Below are 24,311 nucleotides of genomic sequence, written 5' to 3'. Positions count from 1 at the left end.
GCAAAGACGGGCTTGATAAAGGACAGAAATGGTATGGACCTAACAGAAGCAGAAGATATTAAGAAGAGGTGGCAAGAAAACACAGAAGAACTGTACAAAAAAGATCTTCACGACCAAGATAATCACGATGGTATGATCACTCACCTAGAGCCAGACATTCTGGAATGTGAAGTCAAGTGGGCCTTAGAAAGCATTACTATGAACAAAGCTAGTGGAGGTGATGGAATTCCAGTTGAGCTCTTTCAAATCCTGAAAGATGATGCTGTGAAAGTGCTGCACTCAATATGCCAGCAAATTTGGAAAACTCAGCAGTGGCCACAGGACTGGGAAAGGTCAGTTTTCATTCCAATCCCAAAGAAAGCCAATGCCAAAGACTGCTCAAACTACCGCACAACTGCACTCATCTCCCATACTAGTAAAGTAATGCTCAAAATTCTCCAAGCCAGGCTTCAGCAGTACTTGAACCGTGAACTTCCTGATGTTCAAGCTGGTTTTAGAAAAGGCAGAGGAAAAAGAGATCAAATTGCCAACATCCGATGGATCATGGAAAAAGCAAGAGAGTTCCAGAAAAACATCTATTTCTGCTTTATTGACTATGCCAAAGCCTTTGACTGTGTGGATCACAATAAACTGTGGAAAATTCTGAAAGAGATGGGAATACCAGACCACCAGACCTGTCTCTTGAGAAACCTATATGCAGGTCAGGAAGCAACAGTTAGAACTGGACATGGAACAACAGACTGGTTCCAAATAGGAAAAGGAGTACGTCAAGGCTGTATATTGTCATCCTGCTTATTTAACTTCTATGCAGAGTACATCATGAGAAACGCTGGACTGGAAGAAGCACAAGCTGGAATGAAGATTGCCGGGAGAAATATCAATAACCTCAGATATGCAGATGACACCACCCTTATGGCAGAAAGTGAAGAGGAACTCAAAAGCCTCTTGATGAAAGTGAAAGAGGAGAGTGAAAAAGTTGGCTTAAAGCTCAACATTCAGAAAACGAAGATCATGGCATCTGGTCCCATGACTTCATGGGAAATAGATGGGGAAACAGTGGAAACAGTGTCAGACTTTATTTTTGGGGGGCTCCAAAACACTGCAGATGGTGCTGCAGCCATGAAAAGACGCTTACTCCTTGGAAGAAAAGTTATGACCAATCTAGACAGCATATTCAAAAGCAGAGACATTATATTGCCAACAAAGGTCCATCTAGTCAAGGCTATGGTTTTTCCAGTAGTCACGTATGGATGTGAGAGTTGGGACTGTGAAGAAGGCTGAGCGCCGAAGAATTGATGCTTTTGGACTTTGGTGTTGGAGAAGACTCTTGAGAGTCCCTTGGACTGCAAGGAGATCCAACCAGTCCATTCTAGAGGAGATCAGTCCTGGGTGTTCTTTGGAAGGAATGATGCTGAGGCTGAAACTCCAGTACTTTGGCCACCTCATGCGAAGAGCTGACTCATTGGAAAAGACTCTGATGCTGTGAGCGATTGGGAGCAGGAGGAGAAGGGGACAACAGGGGATGAGATGGCTGGATAGCATCACTGACTGGATGGATGTGAGTCTGAGTGAACTCCGGGAGATGGTAATGGACAGGGAGGCCTGGCATGCTGCAATTCATGGGGTCGCAAAAAGTCGGACACGACTGAGCGACTGAACTGAACTGATTGGTTTAGTGCTGGGACAAAATAAGTCACTTAAAAAAATAAAATTTAAAAACAGTAAGTACTGGTAAATAAATATCCTCACAAATCTTTAGTCAGAGTTGGTCGGTAATGAGAGTGAAGAGGAAAAAATAAAATCTTATAGATCATTCAAAATAGTTAGCTTATTCCCCATGGGGAATTAGCACTGGTGATAATATCATTATAATATTTTCTACTACCTCTCCAGGATAAATTGCTTACCCCCCCTAACCAAATAATTACAGTATTTTCCAAGACTGTAGTAAGGATAAAAATAAGGTGCGAATTCTTTCCCTTTCACACCCTCTCCTTTACCCTCTTTGGTGGCAATATTTAACCCAGTCAACAAGGAAGTAGCTGCAAAAGAGATATCAGTTGCTGCAATCATTCTTATCCCATTGCCAAAAGACATGGCAGAGAGGACTAAGACTTGACCACTAGAGGAGACTTATGGAAATAAGCTTGAAGTATTCAGTAAGTTGAGTTAAAATTAAATTTACTTGACCAAAACCAGAATACATGGTACTTTGATAACAGGGCTGAAGTAATAAGCTTCCAGTATGTAGCAGAAAAATGTCACAGGGGAATAAAAAAGTCAATGTTCTTCCTAAAAGAAGTGTTAAGGAAAACCAATTATTTCAGTGTTACATTTGCACCATTTACTTTTCTACTTGGTCGAGAGGTTTTGACATATAGATTCAAAGCAAACAAAAAAATAAATGTACTTCAGAAATAAATGAGGCTTATTCCACATAGGTTTGACTGTGAAAGTACAATCTGACAGCCTTTAGTAGAAATGGCAGGAAAGTCTACTCAATGGTAATGTTTCTGTACAAGGTGTAAGTAAGTAAGCTAGGTAGCAGATTAAAAGTGATTAGGAAGCTTGAGTCTGAAATGGAAATGATGTTTTAAAGCTAAAAACTACTGAATAAAAACTATGAAATGATCTTAGTAAGGACAAAGAATCAGTCTATGTTTTAACAAAATTTAATTATTTGTGAATAAAGCACCATATTATAAAGCCTAGGAAGTCATTCTTCTGTACAATCTACACTTTATATTTTAGAAAAGGTAAATGACAGGAAGGAAACAAATCGTGTTTCTTGAACAAGTTGCTGTGTATGTTTGGGGTAGCTGCAAACAGTCTAATGTCCCAAACCATCTCTACTTCTGACAAATGTTAATTGATTATAATAATTAATTGGAGAGGCTGAGGTAAGTGAAATTAAGTTCAGCACAAACAATTTACTTAGGAAGAAAATAATCCATATTAAAAGACACAGAAAAAGGGTTTAGACAAAGACAATGAGTTGAGAGTTTTTATTCTGTCCTCCGGAGGATCTCATTCTCCAACTTAATTTTATAATTAGGATAGAGTTCTACGGAAAAGATCTTCTACTGCTTAGAATTACTGTTACTGGACTAACTGATCTAAAGCATAGCTTGGGTGAGAGAAGTAAAGAGAGTTCTTTTAGGATATAAATTGGAAATAGGGCCAAGAGTGTGTTGGTTTGTTATATCAGGACTGGGTTAATTATTTTAAGCCAGAAATTCTGGTCAAGCTTCTAAGGCATTTGCTATGAAATCTTGGTTAGTATTATGTACTTTTTCTAGGGGCTTAAACCTTAATATATTCCAGAAATATGAAGTTTTAAAATTATACATTTTTAAATTATAAAAATGACAGAAGTGAGAATGATAATATTTTTGGAAATTCATTTTGATGTTATTTTAAACTTTTTAAACATATACGAGCATAATAATGTAAATATTTGTTTCATGAGTTTCTTGATATTATATCAGCCATTTCCCAAATTTGTAGAGACTGCAAGATCAAATCCGTAAAAATTTTTTGATGTACCTGTATGCTAATCAAAGTGGAAGAGACCCTTTCTTGACCAAACTACTTTCTCTTCCACGTTATTCTGTCCTCTTTTCATGCTAGAGGTTCAGGAAGAGGTGAGAGGCCAGGGTGTAACCATAACTAAGCTGATGAATGGATTCCATGAAAGGGAGTGAGAGCATGGTCATTAGTCAAGAATTCCACACTGGATTTCCAAGTCATGCTCCATAACCTATGCCTGAAACAAGACTGCATAGTCAGCAATCCTATAAAGTCAGAAAATAAGTTTAAGTTTATAAAACTATTTAATAGTCAGAAGTCCAATTAACACCCGGGCTCTATCCCCAGGACTGTCCTCATCTCAAGGTCAGATTCTAAACATGAGAAGTAAATGAAAAATGCTTCTGAAGACCTCAATAGCACCTGAAATAAATCTGCACGAGTCATAATTTTATTCCTTAAACTAGCTTATTTGCTTTCCTAACCAAGAGATTAGAAATGGTAGCAGAAGTAGAGAGATGGGCAGTAATGGTAATATGGACAGTATGACAGTGTCACACTGTCTGACACTGAGGGACAGACAGTGTCACTTTTAAAAGTGACAGTATGACAATGAGGGAGGAGACAACATACTTCAAAAACAAAGAATCCAATTGTTGCACAGTACATAAAGCATGTTCATAATAATAAGCCTAACTGTAAGCAAAGTTAAATATATTTTAACCTGTATTTAATTTTTTATGAATATTTTCAACTAGAATGACAGAAAAATTAGCTTTGGAGCTGGAGAAAACAAGCTTCAGTTACCTTGAAAATTCATTTGTGTGACATGATATATTCACTTCTCTGAAGATACATAGTGTTAACTATAATTCACAAAATTATCATATGAATAAACCAAGTATTTACGAACTGTCTTCTGGCAAGGCACTGTAAGGACTACACTTAATATAACAGACTCCTCATATTTATCAGAGTGTGTATACAAACAACATCTCTGAAGCACTGTCATACTGCTCCGTGGAACTACTACTAGCCAAACAGATCTGAGCTTTCCATAATAATTTTCAGATTTTATAAGACAATACTAACAAAGACTGTGATTGGCCCCATAGTTGTTGCCCAATATAGATTTACTGAAAGAATGACATTTAAACTCTTGTTTCATAATTCTGTAGTTTAATAATTTACTTACTTTTGTCACTTCCTCTGCCCAAATCTAGCCAGCATTAAAAATTGAGAAAAATATAGAGCATGAAAGAAAGTTGGAATTTAACATTTTCTACAGCTTAGTATAGAAAAATGTAAATATTTTAATTCACGTGGCATACTTTTTCCAGAGTCACATTAACAGATTAAACAGTAATAGTTAAATCAATAAAGCTTAATATACTGTGAAAGTATGCCTTCTATGTTTAATAGTATTGATGTTTGAGTCTTATACTAATTCTAAATTAATAACAGGTTTCCAAAACTGGGAATATTTAATGCCTCTCAGTTCTAGTATTCTCATCAGTAAAATGAGACATTTAGAGTATATGATTTCTAATTTCTCACTTAGGTTCAAAATTCTGCAATTTTAGGAAGTTAAAATAAAGCAAGGATAAATGGACACAAAATGTTGATAGAGCCATGAGGGGAGGCAAAATAAACTTGAGATATGATGAACTTAAAGTTACCAGAGTTAAACATATCTTATAAGTAGATGACACAAGTAGTAAAACAAATGCCTAATAAATGAAACAAAGTCTTGATAACTGTTCAGCAGGATTTAAAATGTTTAAAATGACTTATATACTAAAGTACCAATGAGTGAAACAGTCTCATACTTCTCATTTACCTACATATAAATAGGACAATGGAAATAAATGAATGCATTCTCTTGCTATCTAAGGAAAGCCCTAATTTAGCCAGGGCTTCAATAATTGGAGTAGTTTAAAAAACAAATACATTTTACATATTCTGTATAATAATCTTTTCTATTACACGTTTTCCCCCCTCCTTTTAGTACAGTGCTAATGAAGTAAAAGTAGTCAACTGATTTAACAAATAAAAACTGCCAATTATTTACTACTTAACAGTGGATTCCATCTACTTCTATGGCAGTAATACACTCAGGAGTATTATGAGAAACACTGTACCTATAAATCTTTACTGGCTAACATTTATGAGTTTTGGGACAATGTTTAGATTTTACTAATTTCTATCTTGCTAAAAAATTAAATATGCTTAACATCTCAAAAATTTCCTCAAATCAAGCTCAATAAAATATACAGGATACTATAGAATAATTCTCATTACTAATTCAAAGCTATCACTATTCAGCAACTCTCCTAAGTGAATTAACACATGGCTCAGCAGTTAAGAATCTTCCTGCAATGCAGGATCTGCAGGAGACATGTGTTTGATCCCTGGGTCAGAAAGATCCCCTGGAGGAGGAAATGGCAACCCACCACTCCAGTGCTCTTGCCTGGAGAATCCCATGGACAGCAGGCTACAGTCCATGGTGTCACAGAGAGTTAAGACACAACTGAAGTGACTGAGCTTGCTTGCACAGTCCTCAACACTACAGAAATACATAAACTACTAGGGTTTGTTTTGGCCTGGAATTACAAAGAAGAAATTAATTCTGTGTTGAGTTTGGGTGAAAATTAAACACTGAAGGTACTGTGAAGCAAAGTAAATTTGTATACCTTATACTTTTCTCTAAGTCAAGTAAATTTTGTTAATTTTCTTTGTCAATTAATATCTTTGAATATCTATGTCAGTCAACATAAAAAATGAACATCTTTTATTGTGTATAAAAGGCAATATATATTTATATATAAATTCAGACTCTAGAATCTGAATTTGGTGTAGCTGAATTTGTCAACTAGAACACATAATTTCTGTTCTTCAAGTTCCAGTATTACTTCAGCTAGCATTCTCTGTATTTTTTGTTAGACTAATGAATGCACAGCTTCAACTACTTTAGACTTTTACATGTAGATAATAGCAAGAGAAGGCACTTTATTCAAGATGTAGAAAACACAGTAGGCCAACAAACCTTCAGCCATTTTACATGCAGGAGGTTGAGCATGTAAGAGAAATTTACCATAATGTTATCTCCTTCAAGGCGTGCTGAGTTTAGTTGCTTAAGTGCATAGGTAAGAGACAAAGAACACATTACACCAGTGAACAAAGTGAAACAAGTTACTTCTGCACAACACACAAACAAGTATTAACAGCTGATAAGATGGTCTTCTACTTAAAAAAAAATCCAACTAAGTAAATTTTGTTTTCTTTGTCAATTAATATCTTTTAATATCTATGTCAATTAACATAAAATTAACATCTTTTATTGTGTAATAAAAGGCACTATATATTTATGTATAAATTCAGACTCTAAAATCTGAATTTGGTATAGCTGGATTTGGCAATTAGAACACATACTTTCATGTTATGATACTTATTCAATTTTTTTCAAAAGATTCAAGTCTTCAAAGATTAAAAAAACATGGCTGATGCTTGATTTTAAATTGGAATTATTTGGGGAAGATGCATTACTTTAAAAACTGCCACAATCACCTAAAGTTTTATCAAATTTTCACCTATGAAAGTCCTTCTGTCTGCCCACAATTTCCCTATTCAAAGATCATTCCTATTTTATTAGTGTATGATGCCTTCAACCACGTTCTCTTTCAATCAGCCTCAGCCAGGTCTTGGCATACCCTGAAGAAATACGAAAGGCAAGTCAATCCTTGTATTTTTAAAACTTTAAATTCTAATATGTGTACATTAAAATTAAGATTATATGATGGTTCTATAAATTCACTTGGTTTTTAGATTAAAGGCACAGACTTCTGTAGAAATTGTGGAATTCATGTTTTTCAACTGTGGTGTTGGAGAAGACTCTTGAGAGTCCTTAGACTTCAAGGAGATCAAACCAGTCAATCTTAGCTAAAGGAATCAGCCCTGAATGTTCATGGGAAGGACTGATGCTGAAGCTGAAGCTCCACTACTTTAGTCACCTGATGTGAAGAACTGACTCATTGGAAAAGACCCTGATGCTGGGAAAGATTGAAGGAGGGAGGAGAAGGGGACGACAGAGGATAAGATGTTGGATGGCATCACCGACTTGATGGTCATGAGTTTGAGCAAGCTCCGGGAGTTGGTGATGGACAGGGAAGCCTGGTGTGCTGCAGTCCATGGGGTTGCAAAGAGTTGGACACGACTAAGCGAATGAAGTGAACTGGACTGCTGTGGAAATGGCTAGATGGACAGAGGGACATATTTGCTATATTATGTTAGTGATAATGTATTTTCCATCATGTTTGGATACCCGAAAGTAGCAGACAGACGTCTAAACCTCTCAATATCAGAGGGCTTTGAAACCAGATGATTTTTTTCTTTCCATTAACGATACTCTAAAATGATTTTTTAAAAAGCTTATACAGACTAAGATTAGGTTAATAACGTCAGTGCCTTATAACTTAGATGCAGAAGTTATTTGTTTTTGCTCCTCTTTATACTATTTTCAAAGCTGTACTTGTTTTCACTGTAAAATATTCAGGGAGGTTTTCTCTTTTCTGCTCATTGGTGTATTTTTGAGAAATGTCTTTGATATTGCTTTACCATTCTTCAACATATTAACTAATAAAATAGGTTAGTAAGGTCACAATATTGAATACAGGTGTAAATATTTTACTGATAAGGCTAAATCACCAAAAAATTCAATCTACTATGCTAGATTGTAAAACTGAGGGCAGCAGAGATTTTGCACCGTTTATATACTAACTCCTTCTCAGCAAAGCAACTTGCACAAAATTAGCATTAAGTAAATCTAGAATTTAAAAATAGGTCACAAGAAACTGGGAAACAAATTTTTTAAATAGTGCTGATATTCACAGGTCTCAAACCTTACTTACAGAGAAACTGGTCACAAAACAATCTAAGGAAATTTATACAAGGAAGTAAAATCAAAGAAAGTCTGAGGTTAGAGTAACTGCCCCAGCCACCAACTGGAAGCATGAAATGTGTCAAAGAAGGAAAAGAAAAAAAAAAAAAAAGGCAAAACAAACTCCTAGTGGTTTCATTTTTTTCTCTATTCTTCAAGTAAAGGGAAGAGAAATACAGGGAAAGGAAAAAAATATATCACAAAATACAGGCATGCCTCAAGGCTTTATGTGATAACAAACTAAGAGGACTTTTCCTTTCCAAAGTATTTCAGACTTACTGCTAATAAAGTTTGAAGAAAAGCAAGTTGGTTATCTAGAGGGAAAGAATACAACTAAAATCAGGAAATGGGAATTTTTGTCTAGACTAATATTTTTAATATTTAGCTACAGTTAAATTTTGTTTCATGCATTATATAAATTCTAGAAAAGCTGTGTACAAATGAAATTGTTGAAAAAGTCATTTGTATAATCTTATTTTTAAATTTAAATTCTCCGAAAAAATTTTGTTCTCAACAATACAATGCAGAGAGATATTATCAACATCTTTTCTGGATATATCAAAAGGAAATATAAATTTTAATAACAGTGGTAAAATAATTTAGAGTAATCATAGGACCTTGTGTACTGTTGAAACAATGATTTTCTGGAACTTTTCCAAGTAAAAAGTAGACTACTGTTATCTTGTAATGGTGCTTGTTAAAGAAAGTTTTGTGCTGACATTTGACAATAGTTTTTCCATCATCACTAGGTACATAAAGGCATTTCAAATAAAGATATTCTGTTCAAACATTTAAATCCAAAAAATCCTTATTTAACGTTTTTTCTGATTATGAAATTAGTATCTTAAAAACCAATTCATATTTTACTAAGTTTATTATTAGCAACTTTAGAGATTAATATCCTATTTTAGAGTCTCTTGCCATCTCTGGTATTTAAAATTCTGATCTACAAAAAGCTTGTTCAGGGAAGTTAGGCTATTCTTTATGATGAGGTCCTGTAATTCTGAGGTGAACTAGCCAGTGATTTTGAAATTAACGTCTTGTCAAAGATAATTCTCCAGCAGTAGCTAATTAAGAATCTTTAAAGGGCAACTGTCTAGAAGAAAATAATTTATTCTGCTCATACAAACTGCTGGGGTAAATCTCATAAGACATCATTCTCCAACACCAAGTCACTAGTTTTAAATTTCACTCTAAACCAAGTCTTTTCCACAATAAGAGAGCCACAACAGACTTCCACCAGCACCCTGGTAATATGCTCCTAAGGCAGTGACTCTTGATGACAGTAGTGGTAGTGAGTTGGGAACAGAAGGCGGTGGGAATGTCACGTCTCTTAACAAAACATATCCCTTTGCTTGTTAAGAATGAACTTGTTAGCTTCATCTAATAAATTCAAACTTGTTTATACTGTGCTCTAATTCAAGTCTGATTAATCTCTCTGAACTTTGGAAGAGACTTAAGCTATATTAAATTAGAGGCTTTATAAATAAAATCTTTAAAGAAAGTTTTACATATATATCTACTTATATATCTTCACATATATATATAAAATCACCGAACTACTTTATTTATCATATATCCATTCAGTCCTAAAAGACCACTCAGAAGTTGGTTTTATAAAAAGTATACCAGAACTTATTTATCTAAATGGGATTCTTCTCCTTCAAATCAGCCACCTGGGAGTCCATGCTGCCACCGTCTGAATGTTTTTGGAACTATTCTTGGTGACAATTCCTTTAGTCAGTTTGAATCACATGTGGAAAGGCAGTCATATCTAATTTTTAAGGTACACATAAGCATTCGCAAACTTGACTCATTCTCATCTTAATTACTATCTATTTTTCTCTTTCAAATATAATAAATCTATCTCCAAAAGACTTATTTTCCATTACCATTGAGGTTATCTGCAAAATATGACACAGCTTTTTAGAAGCTCTTATAATTTTTATTTTTTTTAGCAATAAGTGGATTGCTAAAGTAAGAATACTGACATCTCTTAATATGATTATTGTCACTGATTTAATGTATTAAGTCCTGAAAAGTTTAAAAAATACAAAAATAATATCCTAAAGTCCTATTCTAGTCTTAATGATAGACTGTAACTTGCATAATATATAAGTGAAATCTTCTACAAGACTTAAAAGTTATTAACCTAAAATATTTTTTTATTTAAAAACAAAACAAAACAGTACTTACTGATGCTCTAGTTTCCGCAGCTTTTGCTTTTTTTAGTCTTGTTTTTGCAGCATCCAAATCCAGTCTCTTATTTTGTAATAGTTTCCTCTCTTTCTATAAATATAGGAAAGAAAATAAAGCCTAATGCTGTTAAAAATCCACTAAGAGCACACACATTTAAAGTACTATTCTCCCATTAAACAATCATCTGATGAACAAACATCTATGATTACAAAATTAGCCATTAAGTGACCTTTCAGGTGTCAGACTCCATTTTCTCACTATCTGCAATTTAAAAACGATAGAGACATTCTAGATCTGGGAAAGATGGCAGGTGATGGTAGAAACAAAGGAATATTAGTTTTAATATTCTGTGATTTTGCTCTTTGTTGAGGAATGCTTGGCAATATCTTCCTGGTTGTCATAATTTGGGGATGGATGTTACTGGCATCCACTGGGTAGAAGCCAGAGACGCAGCTACATATCTTACAACGTAGTACAGTTCTTACAACAAAGAATTACTCGAACTAAAATGTTAGTAGTGCTCAGCTTGAGAAACTGTTTCAGCCTGTTACAGATAATCTAGGAAGTACCTAAGGTGAAGAAGGTAGAGGCCCTAGGGCAAGGCTCCTTGCAACCCCGTGCTGCAGCACCACAAGCAACTCTGCTACTCCGAAAACAGAATTTCACATTTATTTAGAATGAATCATGAATAAATGTTAGTATGGTATCTTAGAATTCCTCAGGGGAATGTTAAGCTTCTTCATAATATACTAGTTTATAAGATTTTACTGTTTGCTTTGTTAATTCTTAGATTCCACATATCAAATTTCATCCTGTTGACAATATAATACCTTTTCAATCATATTTCATCTTTATGATTTTTCCTTTGTTTCAGGCCAAACACTTTTTATACACAGATTCAATGTAAACATACTAAGTTTCTATAATAAGAAATATGAAAATTAAGTTTGAAGGAGTATTTACAATAAAAATCTTGGGAAAAAATATTCACCTAGGACACTACTCTCCATCATTTAAAACACAACTTAAACTAAAAAAATAATAGACTAATAGATTAGGTTTGGGAAGTGATTTTTTTTTTTCTTATATTTAAGAAATAAAACACACCTGTGTTAAAAGAAGATAGTAGACTTCTACGGATACAAAAAGACAGGAAGTCTAATAGCCAGAAATATAGCTTCTAGTCATTATGATTCTGGCTCCCAGTTTAAATGTATGGCTATACTATGACAATAATTTGTGCCACATTTTAATAATCATTCCAGGAATTTGTTTATAGATTTCAGGGCTGATAATGAACAAAAATGGATGTAAAGACATCTCAATAACACTACAGGGACATAGAAGTGGAGTCTGTATCATTAATAATCCTCTATTTTGGTTAGTTTTATATTCTGTTGCATTATACATCTTGCTAGATTGTTTAGTTCTTCTGATTATTTAATTCTTCTAATCTGCTATATCTACAAAGTCATTAAGAGTGCAACTGCTCATTAAAAACTACAAGTTTTTAACCTGTAAGTATATACCTAAATTGTTTTACTAAAAAAATGAACATTTTCCAACTCACAGCAATTGTTTTGTAATCGCCTTCTATAAAGTTTCTTAACGGAGTGAGAAAATTTAAGGCTGAAGTTTGAATCAGCTCTCTGTCTGCTGTTCCAATTCGTTTTTGTGTTTCTCCACATTTAATAAGGGCGTTACCTGCAAAGGAAAAAAAGTTTTTTGTTTTTTTTTAAAAACACTGTCTGGTAATGTCAGAAAATCATGTTAAGATAAATTAGCTATTTGATCTGCCTTAAAGTTAGTTGTTACTTGTTTACTCAAGTAAAAATCAAATAAAATTAATTGTAGGTAAGATAGTTTTGGGCTTCCCAGGTGATGCAGTGGTAAAGCATCCACCTGCCAGTACAGGGGATGTAAGAGATGCGTGTTCAAACTCTGGGTCAGGTAGATCCACTGGAGTAGGAAATGGCAACCTGCTCCATGATTCTTGCCTGGAAAATTCCATGGACAGAAGGAGTCTGGTGGGCTACAGTTCATGGGGTCACAAAGAGTCAGACATGACTGAGCCACTGAACACACACACACATAAAAGATAGTTTTATTTTGAAAGTAAATTTAAGATTATAAATATGTAAGTGAAAATGACAAAGATAAATTCTTTATCATATCATAGTTAATTGTACTAACTCTACCAACGGGACAAAAGAGGACAGATACACTTAAAAATATTTATAGTCAAAGCTCAAATAGTACAGATATGCTTATAAAAGTATAATTCTTAAAATATGTTAATAAGTAGACCAGGTAACAATTCTTCTGTTCCTGTATTTATGTACTTATTTCAAGTGTCTATAAATAATAGTATACATTTGTATCTTAAGTTAAAAAAAAAAAATCTGTTCAGCAGCACACACCACCTAGTATTTAAATAGGACAAATTCAGTGGAAAAGAGAGAAAAAGAGAACCTCAAGATAGGTTCTAATGGAAGTAGGACTAATCTACCTCTAATAAGCTTTAGTTCTGTGGATCTTAATTCCTTTATGTTCGGATGACATTAGATCTAATTTGTAAGGAAGGTAATAATATAACTTGTAGTTAAGAGCTCAATTTCTGGATATAGATCTACATTTGAATTACTAGCTCTGTGTGATCATAGATGAACTATGTAACCTGTCTAAGATTCAGTTTCCTTGTTCTTACACAGAGATAACAAAATTTACAAGTAGGATTTAAGTGAGGATTTACTAAAATAATATTTATACAGTGCTTAGCCCAATTCCTGGAGTATTCAATTGCTGCTGCTGCTGCTGCTAAGTTGCTTCAGTCGTGTCCAACTCTGTGCGACTCCATAGACAGCAGCCAACCAGGCTCCCCCGTCCTTGGGATTCTCCAGGCAAGAACACTGGAATGGGTTGCCATTTCCTTCTCCAATGCATGAAAGTGAAAAGTGAAAGTTAAGTCGCTCAGTCGTGTCTGACTCTTCGAGACCCCATGGACTGCAGCCTACCAGGCTCCTCGGCCCATGGGATTTTCCAGGCAAGAGTACTGGAGTGGGGTGCCATTGCCTTCTCCGTTTCAATTGCTAGCTATTATTAATTACTAATAGATTCACAAAGCCCAATTCCAATAATCAGGGTACATTCAGTGGAATTATTAGAGGTATAAACAGGTTAAGCAGGTTAAAAAAGAAAAAAATTTAGAAGGCTTTTGAATGTTTTTGCTCTACTAGACCTTCAGCTTGGTGAAGGAAACAGCTGGGTCATTCATGTACCTTTATGACCCCTGCACCTAACTGAGTTTGGCATAAGAAGGCAATTACAAATCTGATCAATATATAAAGTTTTCCTGAAATTTACAGTTAAAATTTAGAAGTAAAACTACAGAAATTTAAAGCATTTTCAGACTTCTGAAAGAACTGTATTTTGAAGAACACAGTGTAAAAAAGTTTCAAAGTTGTATATCTACAAGCTAGTTAATGGATTACCAGCATTCATTACTCAGGTCCTTCTGACATAAGGACTACTGAAACTAAGTTCATTTAGTCTCAGAATTTATGTGCTATTATAAATCAGGTGGCTTTCCCAGGAGGTGCTAGTGGTAAAGAACCTGCCTGCCAATGCAGGAGACGTGAGACAGGTTCTATTCCTGAGTCAGGAAGATCCCCTGGAGGAGAGCTTGGCGGCCCACTGGGGTATTCTCATCTGGAGAATTCTATGGACAGAGGAGTCTGGTGGGCTACAGTCTATAGGGTCGCACAGAGTCAGATATGACTGAAGTGACTCAGCACGCATGCATGCATAAATCAGGACTATGTATGTAGAAAATCACTTAATTTACCTATCGTTTCACAATCCAAATAAAGACCAATTTCTCGCAGAAGTCTTAACAAGCATTCAGATATAACCACTGTTAACATTTTTGTGGTATTGACATTACTTGTGTAATAAAAGCACTAGTTCAAACACTTAGTTTGTGCCATGCACATTATAGAAATAAGTTCTCAGGAAAGCTTTAAAAAGAAAAATCAACTCGAGGAGACACAAACAGAAACTGCAATATATCTCAAGAAGTATAACAAAGGAGTTGTAAGATTCAATGGGAATACCTATTTAGACCTAAAAAGATAATGTGAATTCTCAGAATATATGCTTAAATATATTAAGTCATACTGTATATATTTGGTGGTTATGTTTATCACTTCATCTAAAATTTTAACACAAAATATTTGAAGTTAAAACTGATTCTACTAATACTAGGTAAATGTTAATGATGTCTCTAAGTAAGTAAAGATCTAAAAGTAAAGATATCTCTTAGCAGACATTTGCCTTTCACTTACCATATGCTGTTCCAGGGCCAAACTCAGTCCCTGCATCAATCATATATTGTCCCAAAAGTTCTGGGTTGTTTATACGACTTGGAGCTTTTCTATCCAGTTTCTCATAAACAAATTCTTCTATCCTGGCATCTAGAAAAAAAGTTTAAATTACCAATGATTTCAAAAAGCTATTTGAAAGACTCTTGTTCCCCTGCTAGCCATTTATCACTTTGTAAAATAAATAAGAAATTAGTATGCTTTCAAGTACGTATCTTAATATATACTTTTTCATTTGCGTGTTAGAATATTATATAACTCTAAGAAACTTACATTTTAAAAATATGATAAAATATTTTGGCACAAAAACATTTTAAAATGAAGTGCATTTCCCTGGTAGCTCAGACAGTAAAGAATCTGCTTACAATGCAGTAAACCTGGGTTCAATTCCTAGGTCAGGAAGATCCCCTGGAGAAGGAAATGGCAACCCACTCCAGTACTCTTGCCTGGGCAATCCCATGGATAGAGAAGCCTGGCGGGCTATAATCCACAGGGTTGCAGAGAGTCAAACATGACTGAGTGACTAACACTTTCATTTTTCAAGAGTGTTATAAATATTTTAAGGGATTTTAAGTTTCAGAAAGGGTTGGTACTCACTTCATATCTAGTGAAGCTGCCTTAGACCCATTCATATAGTGTCTAACTTTTACTTTTTGAATATGTGTTTACAATTTTAAAATCAGGGATTTCCAGCTATAAAAATATGGATATAAGGTCCCTAGAGAAATTGAAGAGTTGTATACTTCTGCCACTGTTACTGTGCTTTAGTTTGCTTATATGCTCAATTTCCCTCTTAGAGGTTAAATATTGGGAGTTTAAGGAGTGGAATAGTCCAGACTTAGAATAGTCTACAGAGATCAGCAATATGATTTTTTGGCTTAATTTTATTTAATTATGTTTAAAGTATATAAATATCTGAGCATGTATTCATTCAAAAGATTTTATCATTAAAAATAAGTTTAAAACACAAAAGGTTAAGAGCAGTAATAGGAGTTATCATAAATGAAAAGAAAAAAAAATCATTAAAATCTGAGTAAACTCTTGGTTATCATATTTAAGAAATTCACATTTACATTGCTACCACAGTGAGATATTTCAGAGACAAATAAGAAAGTAAAAGTCTCCAGAAAAAAATGCTTAAATATAAATTAAAATTATGATCCCAAAAGAAGTTACATAGGTTCCTTCTAAGCACCTCACATAATTCCTCCACAAGTTTCACACAGTGCACTGAAAATTTCAAAAATAAGTTGAACCAGTAACAGAAACACTTCAGAAATTGGCAAAAGTGTTCATTTTAATAAACAAAATATGCTGTTGGAACAATACTTGGATTTGTGGTAGACTCTGGTGCAGCATCAGAAGAGTTTTTAAGTAAGAATTTAAAAACCTTTAAATTAGTTAAAACCAAAATGAGTCAGGTGAAAACAAAACCCCTTAGAAAATGTTAACGAAATCTGAGAATTTCCTTTTCTGACTGTGAGAGTGATTCATATCTTTGCCACCTGTTTACCCACTTGGTCAAAAGTTTAAAGCCAAATCCCATGTTGATTTCATTCAGTTTAAAAAAACAAACTGGTGTATTTTAAATAAACATTTCATTTAGGGTATCAAAAAGTCCTAATAAAATCTTAACAAGAAATGCAGGCAATTCCACTATAATGCAATGTACACTTCTGAAAAATCCTAGGTTCTGGAAAATCATACACTAAAAATAACAGGGCTTACAAAAAAAAGATTCAGTCTAACCACTGAAAATCTGTGTAACTTTATAATGAGAGCACAAAATAAAACACAAAAACAACTGTTACTAAACACTGAAATAAAATTATGTGAGCTACAGTAATTCTTTCTACTGACATCCTTTCCAACACTGTTGGTGACATTATTTGCCAACCACAAAAACATGCTGTAGGATAGACTATGTATTGGAGGAACTATGGCTAGAGCAAAAAACAAGAGGAAAAACGTCTACTGCTTTCGTTTTTTTTCTAGGTGCCATGGAGCCTGGTGGGCTGCCGTCTATGGGGTCGCACAGAGTTGGACACGACTGACGCAACTTAGCAGCAGCAGCCTTAAATGAGGAAGATATAATAACACACAGTGTCTAAAGACAATAGGCCTCAAAGAGTAAAAGGACTACTTTAAAGTCACCACAATTTAATTAAAATGGCACAGTATTAATATTTAGTATAGTGCTTGGGCTTCCCCAGTGGCTCCGCATTATAGAATCCACCTGCAATGCAGGAGATGTGAGTTCATTCCCTGGGTCTGGAAGATGCCCTGGAGAGGGAGATGGCAATCCACTCCAGTATACTTGCAGGGAAATTCCATGGATAGAGGAGCCTAGTGGGCAGTCCATGGAGTCGCAAAGAGTCTGAGCAATATAGTGCTTGAGGTTTATATAACAGCAAAAAGTTTAAAGCTTGGAGGTAGTATCTGAAAGAAAGTTTATGGCATTTCACGACATGGTCACAATAACACTGGGGAAAGGGAAAAGGAAGGCAGGAACTGTTGCTGTTGATTTTGTCCTTTAGTTTTGATCTGTAAAGCTCCCCGTCAATATACCTGGTTCTAGTTCAAGTTCTACTTTTAATTAGTTATGCTACATTGAACAAAATGCTAACTTGTGAGTTTCAACTAAAACAATCATTGTGCATCTTATTTGCCAGGTTATTGAGTTAGGTGATCTGAAAAGTCTTATGGAGATGTCTGAAAATCAAATGGAGTAACTTGTGTAAAAACATAAAACTTAAACATTAATAGTTGGTAACTGCTTAAGTTTCTATGTAATTTTCCCTTAATTATATAGGGGTAGTTCTCCCCTGGATAAGGAAGGAGGATTATCTCACAGGCTTTCGTAACTCTTAAAATTCCAAAGCTGCTGCCTGGAATTTCAATAGGATTCTCCAAAGGCCTTAAAAACATTATCTCTCAATTTCTTAGAGGATACCCAATGAAGTGTTTATCACCCTCTTTACCAAAAACACACATACAAAATAACATAGACCTCAAAGCCATAACTGGAAAATGTTTCCCAATAGCCATTAAAACTTCTTAAAAAACACATTAAAAAACCTATTAACAGTATCTTTTAATAAGATTAGTCAATAATGTAGACAAAAGGTAAAAAGTTTCTTACTTGGATTTGGCTGCAATAACACTTCAGTTTGTTTCATTATTTTTTCTGTCCATATTTTGGTACATTCAGCTTTGCTAAGGAGGTTCTCTAAGTGAGCATCCAATTCTGTCTTCTCTGCCTGGCCAAGCTTTTCTTCTGTGAACTGTTATTGATTGTATAATAAAAAAAATTAAATATACCCCAAATACACTTTAGGAATCTATATCAGTAATTAAAAATAAAACTCAAATCCAAACAATCCTGGACATACAAATAATTGTTCTTAAACTGTTGCATATGAAGGCTGTTTTTTGCCCCTCTGGTAATATATCCATACCTCTTAGGATATGATAACCCTAAGGCACTTAGGATAAATCATATCTCATAGTTAATACATATCCTCAGTTCTGCTAAAATGTATGGTGTGAATGATAGAAAATTTGCCATACTATTTTGTATATAAATAAAGAATATAAATATTTTTTACATATAAAGGTAGGATAACCAATCATAACGAGTAAACATTTTTGAGCCAGCTGGATCTGAATTCAAATCCTGCTGCTACTGCTGCTGCTAAGTCACTTCAGTCGTGTCCGACTCTGTGCTACCCCACAGACAGCAGCCCACCAGGCTCCGCCATCCCTGGGATTCTCCAGGCAAGAACACTGGAGTGGGTTGCCATTTCCTTCTCCAATGCGTGAAAGTGAAAAATGAAAGTGAAGTTGCTCAGTCGTGTCCGACTCTTCGTGACCCCATGGACTGCAGCCTACTAGGCTCCTCCGTCCATGGGATTTTCCAGGCAAGAGTGCTGGAGTGGGGTGCCATCAAATTCTGACTGTACTGCTAACTATGTGACTCAAGCAAGCTTTTGAATATTTTTTTCCTCAGGTATCTTTCATTGTAAAAGAGGCACAATACATATCTTAAAGTGCTTTAAGAATTTAAGTAAGGGTATGTACGTACATCACTTTGTTCAGTGCCTGGTAATTATTATTTTGAATTTAAAAAGGGCTATTATGACACCACCCTTATGGCAGAAAGTGAAGAGGAACTAAAAAGCCTCTTGATGAAAGTGAAAGTGGAGAGTGAAAAAGTTGGCTTAAAGCTCAACATTCAGAAAACAAAGATCATGGCAGCTGGTCCCATCACTTCATGGGAAATAGATAGGGAAACAGTGGAAACAGTGTCAGACTTTGTTTTTCTGGGCTCCAAAACCACTGCAGATGGTGACTGCAGCCATGAAATTAAAAGACACTTACTCCTTGGAAGGAAAGTTATGTCCAACCTAGATAGCATATTCAAAAGCAGAGACATTACTTTGCCAACAAAGGTCTGTCTAGTCAAGGCTATGGTTTTTCCTGTGGTCACGTATGGATGTGAGAGTTGGACTGTGAAGAAAGCTGAGCGCTGAAGAATTGATGCTTTTGAACTGTGGTGTTGGAGAAGACTCTTGAGAGTGCCTTGGACTGCAAGGAGATCCAACCAGTCCATTCTGAAGGAGAACAGCCCTGGGCTTTCTTTGGAAGGAATGATGCTAAAGCTGAAACTCCAGTACTTTGGCCACCTCATGCGAAGAGTTGACTCATTGGAAAAGACTCTGATTCTGGGAGGGATTGGGGCAGGAGGAGAAGGGGAAGACAGAGGATGAGATGGCTGGATGGCATCACTGACTCGATGGACGTGAGTCTCAGTGAACTCTGGGAGTTAGTGATGGACAGGGAGGCCTGGCGTGCTGCGATTCATGGGGTCACAAAGAGTTGGACACGACTGATCGGATCTGATTATGTTTAATGTGGCTTTGTATCATTGGTATTTTAACCACATCTAGTTAGACAGGCTTCTACGGGATGTTCTGAGAAACTATCATTTAACTTGTTTCCGTAAGATGTGTTCCAGCAATTGATTTATGGATTAACATTTGGAACATCCTGCATTGCAGGTGGATTCTTTACCAACTGAGCTATCAGGGAAGCCCAATTCATACTACAGAGGCATCTTTTTAAAGATCATAAAATGTAGTTAAATAGACTCAATGTATCAATTTTTATTATCTTGAGTATATTTGTTTCTGAGGAAAGGCAGCAATGCCATATAATAACAAAGAGGTAAAAAGTATTTCTGCGTAGATTTTATGGAGACTTCTGGACACTTTTAATTAAATACTAGAAGCAATGACTCAGGCTGTTTATCATGAATAGTTTTTCTCTAGAATATGTGGTTTTCCATCAAAACACAAGTATATCACTATCACTAATACTATACTCATTAGTCATGACTCTTCTCTGGTGGCTCAGACAGTAAAGAATGTGCCTGCAATGTGGGAGGTCTGGGCTGGATCCCTGGGTTGGGAAGATCCCCTGAAGGAGGGCATGGCAACCCACTCCAATATTCTTGCCTGGAGAATCCCCATGGACAGAGAAGCCTGGTGGGCTGCAGTCCATGGCGTTGCAGAGCTGGACCTGACTGAGCGACTAAGCACACAGCACACATTTCTGTATAACAAAATTTAATGTTCACTTTTTCCCCCTCTCATTTCTTAAAATATCTTCTGTAGTTCCATTTTTCTGAATTTTATTATCTGTTTCTTTCAGCATCCTTCTTGGTCTAATACAGATTTCAACTGATTATCAGTCAGCATTTTTAGCTCAAAGGTCCTTTAGAATGTTATTCTTAGACTTCCGGTACACCCTCACTAAAGGTCTTATTCAAGGCCTAGAAATAGCTGCAATAGCTTTTGTAAAACTTTAGGTCTTTAAAGACTGGCCTGTAGCCAACCCCTGGGTGGAACTGAGAACAGCAGGGCAGACCGTAATTCCAAAGCAATTGCCTAGGCTCCTACAGTTGCAGCGTACTGTAACTGAGGACAGTAGAAGCACTGGAAAAAATCAAAACCCTGACCCCAAGGTCAGCTAGGTAATGACGCAATCTAATTCTTAAGAGAGATGCTGGTGTTTTTTATAGATCCCTGAAGATTCTAAGCAACAGACCTATCAAAGGTATACATTAAAATTTTACATATTAGAAATCTGCCTCCCATGGTTAAATAGATTATTTCCCAGATGAAGCAACATCATTTATAAAGGATGATCTATCAGTAGAAAAAAATTCTCCACTTAGCTCCTTAGTAAGCAGGTATATCTAATATTGTATTTGTTCATTCCTTTCATTCTTCCAACAAATATTTATTAAACACCCAGGTATATGCTAGGCATTATTCTAAGCACATGGGTTTCAACAGCTAGAAAACAGACAAGCTTTGTCTCTAAGGAAACTTAAATATTAACAGAGAAGAAAGACAACTAACAAGTACATACATAATTTGACAATAAGGATACGAAGATAAAAAGATGGCGGACAGAGGACCAACACAGGGGGTCCTATTGTTTCTTGATCCAGGGACTGAGTGAATTTATGGAACCCTTAAGTATGAGTGAGACAGCCTGATTATAGGAGGCCTGTTTAGAAAACAGTAGTTCTATGGGAAGGACCATGTATTTAACTACCAACAATAAATTCTGATGTTTACTTGCTTTTTTCTGAGAGTGAAAAACAGTTGCTCTGCATTTTGAATCAAGTACTCAAAAAAAAAAAATCTTGTTACATAGGTAAGAATCATAAATTAAGTGAAGAAATTGAGAATGGTTTAAAGTTTTGCCCTAAAATGTCAGAGTTGGGATTTAATCTCATATCTGTTTGAATCATAGTCTTATTATACTATGAGCTACCCTCTCAGTAAAATACTTGATTTCAAGCAACTGATATTTTTCTATCACATTACCTAAACGTATTCTGTGCTTCCTTGTTTGTTTCTTTGTTCATAGCACTCTGGTGAGCTGTATCCTATAGCTTACCTCTCCTTCTTACATAATATTCAATAATAATCAAATTAAGGATTAGTTTAACTCTAGCTAAAAAATAAAATAAGGGGGAGGAAAAGGGACATAAGAGCATTGCTAATGCCATCACATATTTAAGTTGAAAAAATTTAAATTTTATTATTTAAATGTACAACTGTAAAAGACATATTTCCCTTAATTTTTACCATTGTGGGGACTTAAGGATTTTTTTTTCCATTGTTAATCACAAGGTATGACATTACAATAATAAAACAGTACAGTATTTAGTACATAAAATTTCCTCTAAAACATTTTAAAGAACTATAGAAAATGATGAGTTACATCAACTAAATTAAGGAGAATTATTAATCCAAGATATTTATGGAGGATACATGTATTTTTCTTCTACTGTATGTGAAATATATATTTAGCATATAACATGGTTCTTGCCCTGAAGGATTTTATGATCTTGTTGTTGCTGTTGTTCAGTCGCTAAGCTGTGTTGGACTCTTTGCAACCCCATGGACTACAGCACGCTGGGCTTCCCTATCCTTCACTATCTCTCAGAGTTTGGTCAGATTCATATCCATTGAATTAGTGATGCTATTTATTTATCTCACCCTCTGTTGCCCTCTTTTGCCTTCAATCTTTCCCGGTATCAGGGTCTTTTCCAATGAGTCGGCTCTTCTCATCAGGTGGCCAAATTATTTGAGCTTCAGCATTCAAATTATGATGGTATCTTTATCAGAAGGACAAGACTTTTTTTTTTTTTTAAAGAAAGATCCCTTTCCTAATTATCAAAAATTTTAAATTTTACCCTAAAAATTTCAATTTTCAAAATCCCTAAAGTCCAAAATCATTTCTGACTTTGTAGTCAATTAGTGATGATAGTTGTTCATTGCAAACCACACTTGATTTTAAACACGTATTAATATTTCAATGAGTGTATAGCAGTACCATTTAATAATCAAAAGCTTCTGTGAAAAACAAGCTACAGTGAAAGTGAGAAAGCAAAAAAATCATAGAAATCCAAACATCACAAAATGTGATGTGGTATTCTTTCATAATATTTCATTAGTAACACAGTACAATGACTCAAGAAAGTTCAACCCTCTCTTTTTATATATTTTCTCTAAATACTGCTTTAAGAAAAGGATTGTCTTTGAGTCAGCCACATTATGCCAGGTACCGTAATCCTTCCTTTACTAGCACAGACACATAGCCTATAATATGAAATAAGGAGCCTGGATTCTATGCTTGGATTTACTAGAGAGAAAAAAGGACAAGTAAAAACGCTGTGTGATCAAAGACATCTACTAACATAAACTCTAACCATCAATTCTCTGGGTAAAGTAATTGTGTAAAAGAAATCTAAAGTTCTTGGATGCAAATGTATAACACAAACTCTGGATGTATTAGTGAACTCTAAACTAGATATTAAGAAGAGGTGGCAAGAATACACAGAAGAACTGTACAAAAAAGATCTTCACTACCCAGATCATCATGATGGTGTGATCACTCACCTAGAGCCAGACATCCTGGAATGTGAAGTCGAGTGGGCCTTAGAAAGCATCACTATGAACAAAGCTAGTGGAGGTGATGGAATTCCAGTTGAGCTCTTTCAAATCCTGAAAGATGATGCTGTGAAAGTGCTGCACTCAATATGCCAGCAAATTTGGAAAACTCAGCAGTGGCCACAGGACTGGGAAAGGTCAGTTTTCATTCCAATCCCAAAGAAAGGCAATGCCAAAGAATGCTCAAACTACTGCACAACTGCACTCATCTCCCACGCTAGTAAAGTAATGCTCAAAATTCTCCAAGCCAGGCTCGAGCAAAACGTGAACCGTGAACTTCCTGATGTTCAACCTGGTTTTAGAAAAGGCAGAGGAACCAGATTATCAAATTGCCAACACCTGCTGGATCATGGAAAAAGCAAGAGAGTTCCAGAAAAACATCCATTTCTGCTTTATTGACTATGCCAAAGCCTTTGACTGTGTGGATCACAATAAACTGTGGAAAATTCTGAAAGAGATGGGAATACCAGACCACCTGATCTGCCTCTTGAGAAATCTGTATGCAGGTCAGGAAGCAACAGTTAGAACTGGACATGGAACAACAGGCTGGTTCCAATAGGAAAAGTAGTACATCAAGGTTGTATATTGTCATCCTGCTTATTTAACTTATATGCAGAGTACATCATGAGAAACGCTGGACTGGAAGAAACACAAGCTGGAATCAAGATTGCTGGGAGAAATATCAATAACCTCAGATATGCAGATGACACCACCCTTATGGCAGAAAGTGAAGAGGAA

General features: G+C 35.4%; 1 protein-coding gene across 2 annotated transcripts in view; it reads right to left on the bottom strand.

Annotated features, from left to right (window-relative positions):
• Window positions 1-24,311, bottom strand: part of SH3GLB1 (SH3-domain GRB2-like endophilin B1) — a 49,480-nt gene that overhangs the window by 19,235 nt on the left and 5,934 nt on the right. Inside the window, exons 2-6 of one of the 2 annotated variants that reach the window (XM_010860339.1) lie at window positions 18,185-18,326; window positions 15,007-15,135; window positions 12,234-12,367; window positions 10,661-10,753; window positions 6,575-6,661 (exon numbers count right to left, since the gene is read on the bottom strand). In XM_010860339.1, the coding sequence (XP_010858641.1) occupies window positions 6,575-6,661; window positions 10,661-10,753; window positions 12,234-12,367; window positions 15,007-15,135; window positions 18,185-18,326 (585 nt within the window). The remainder of the gene's footprint in view (window positions 1-6,574; window positions 6,662-10,660; window positions 10,754-12,233; window positions 12,368-15,006; window positions 15,136-18,184; window positions 18,327-24,311) is intronic. The other variant, XM_010860338.1, reaches the window with a different exon arrangement.

This window comes from Bison bison, unplaced genomic scaffold, assembly GCF_000754665.1.
Source record: "Bison bison bison isolate TAMUID 2011002044 unplaced genomic scaffold, Bison_UMD1.0 scf7180017864466, whole genome shotgun sequence".
Classification (NCBI taxonomy): domain Eukaryota; kingdom Metazoa; phylum Chordata; class Mammalia; order Artiodactyla; family Bovidae; genus Bison; species Bison bison.
This window is presented reverse-complemented; position numbering and strand designations above follow the sequence as displayed.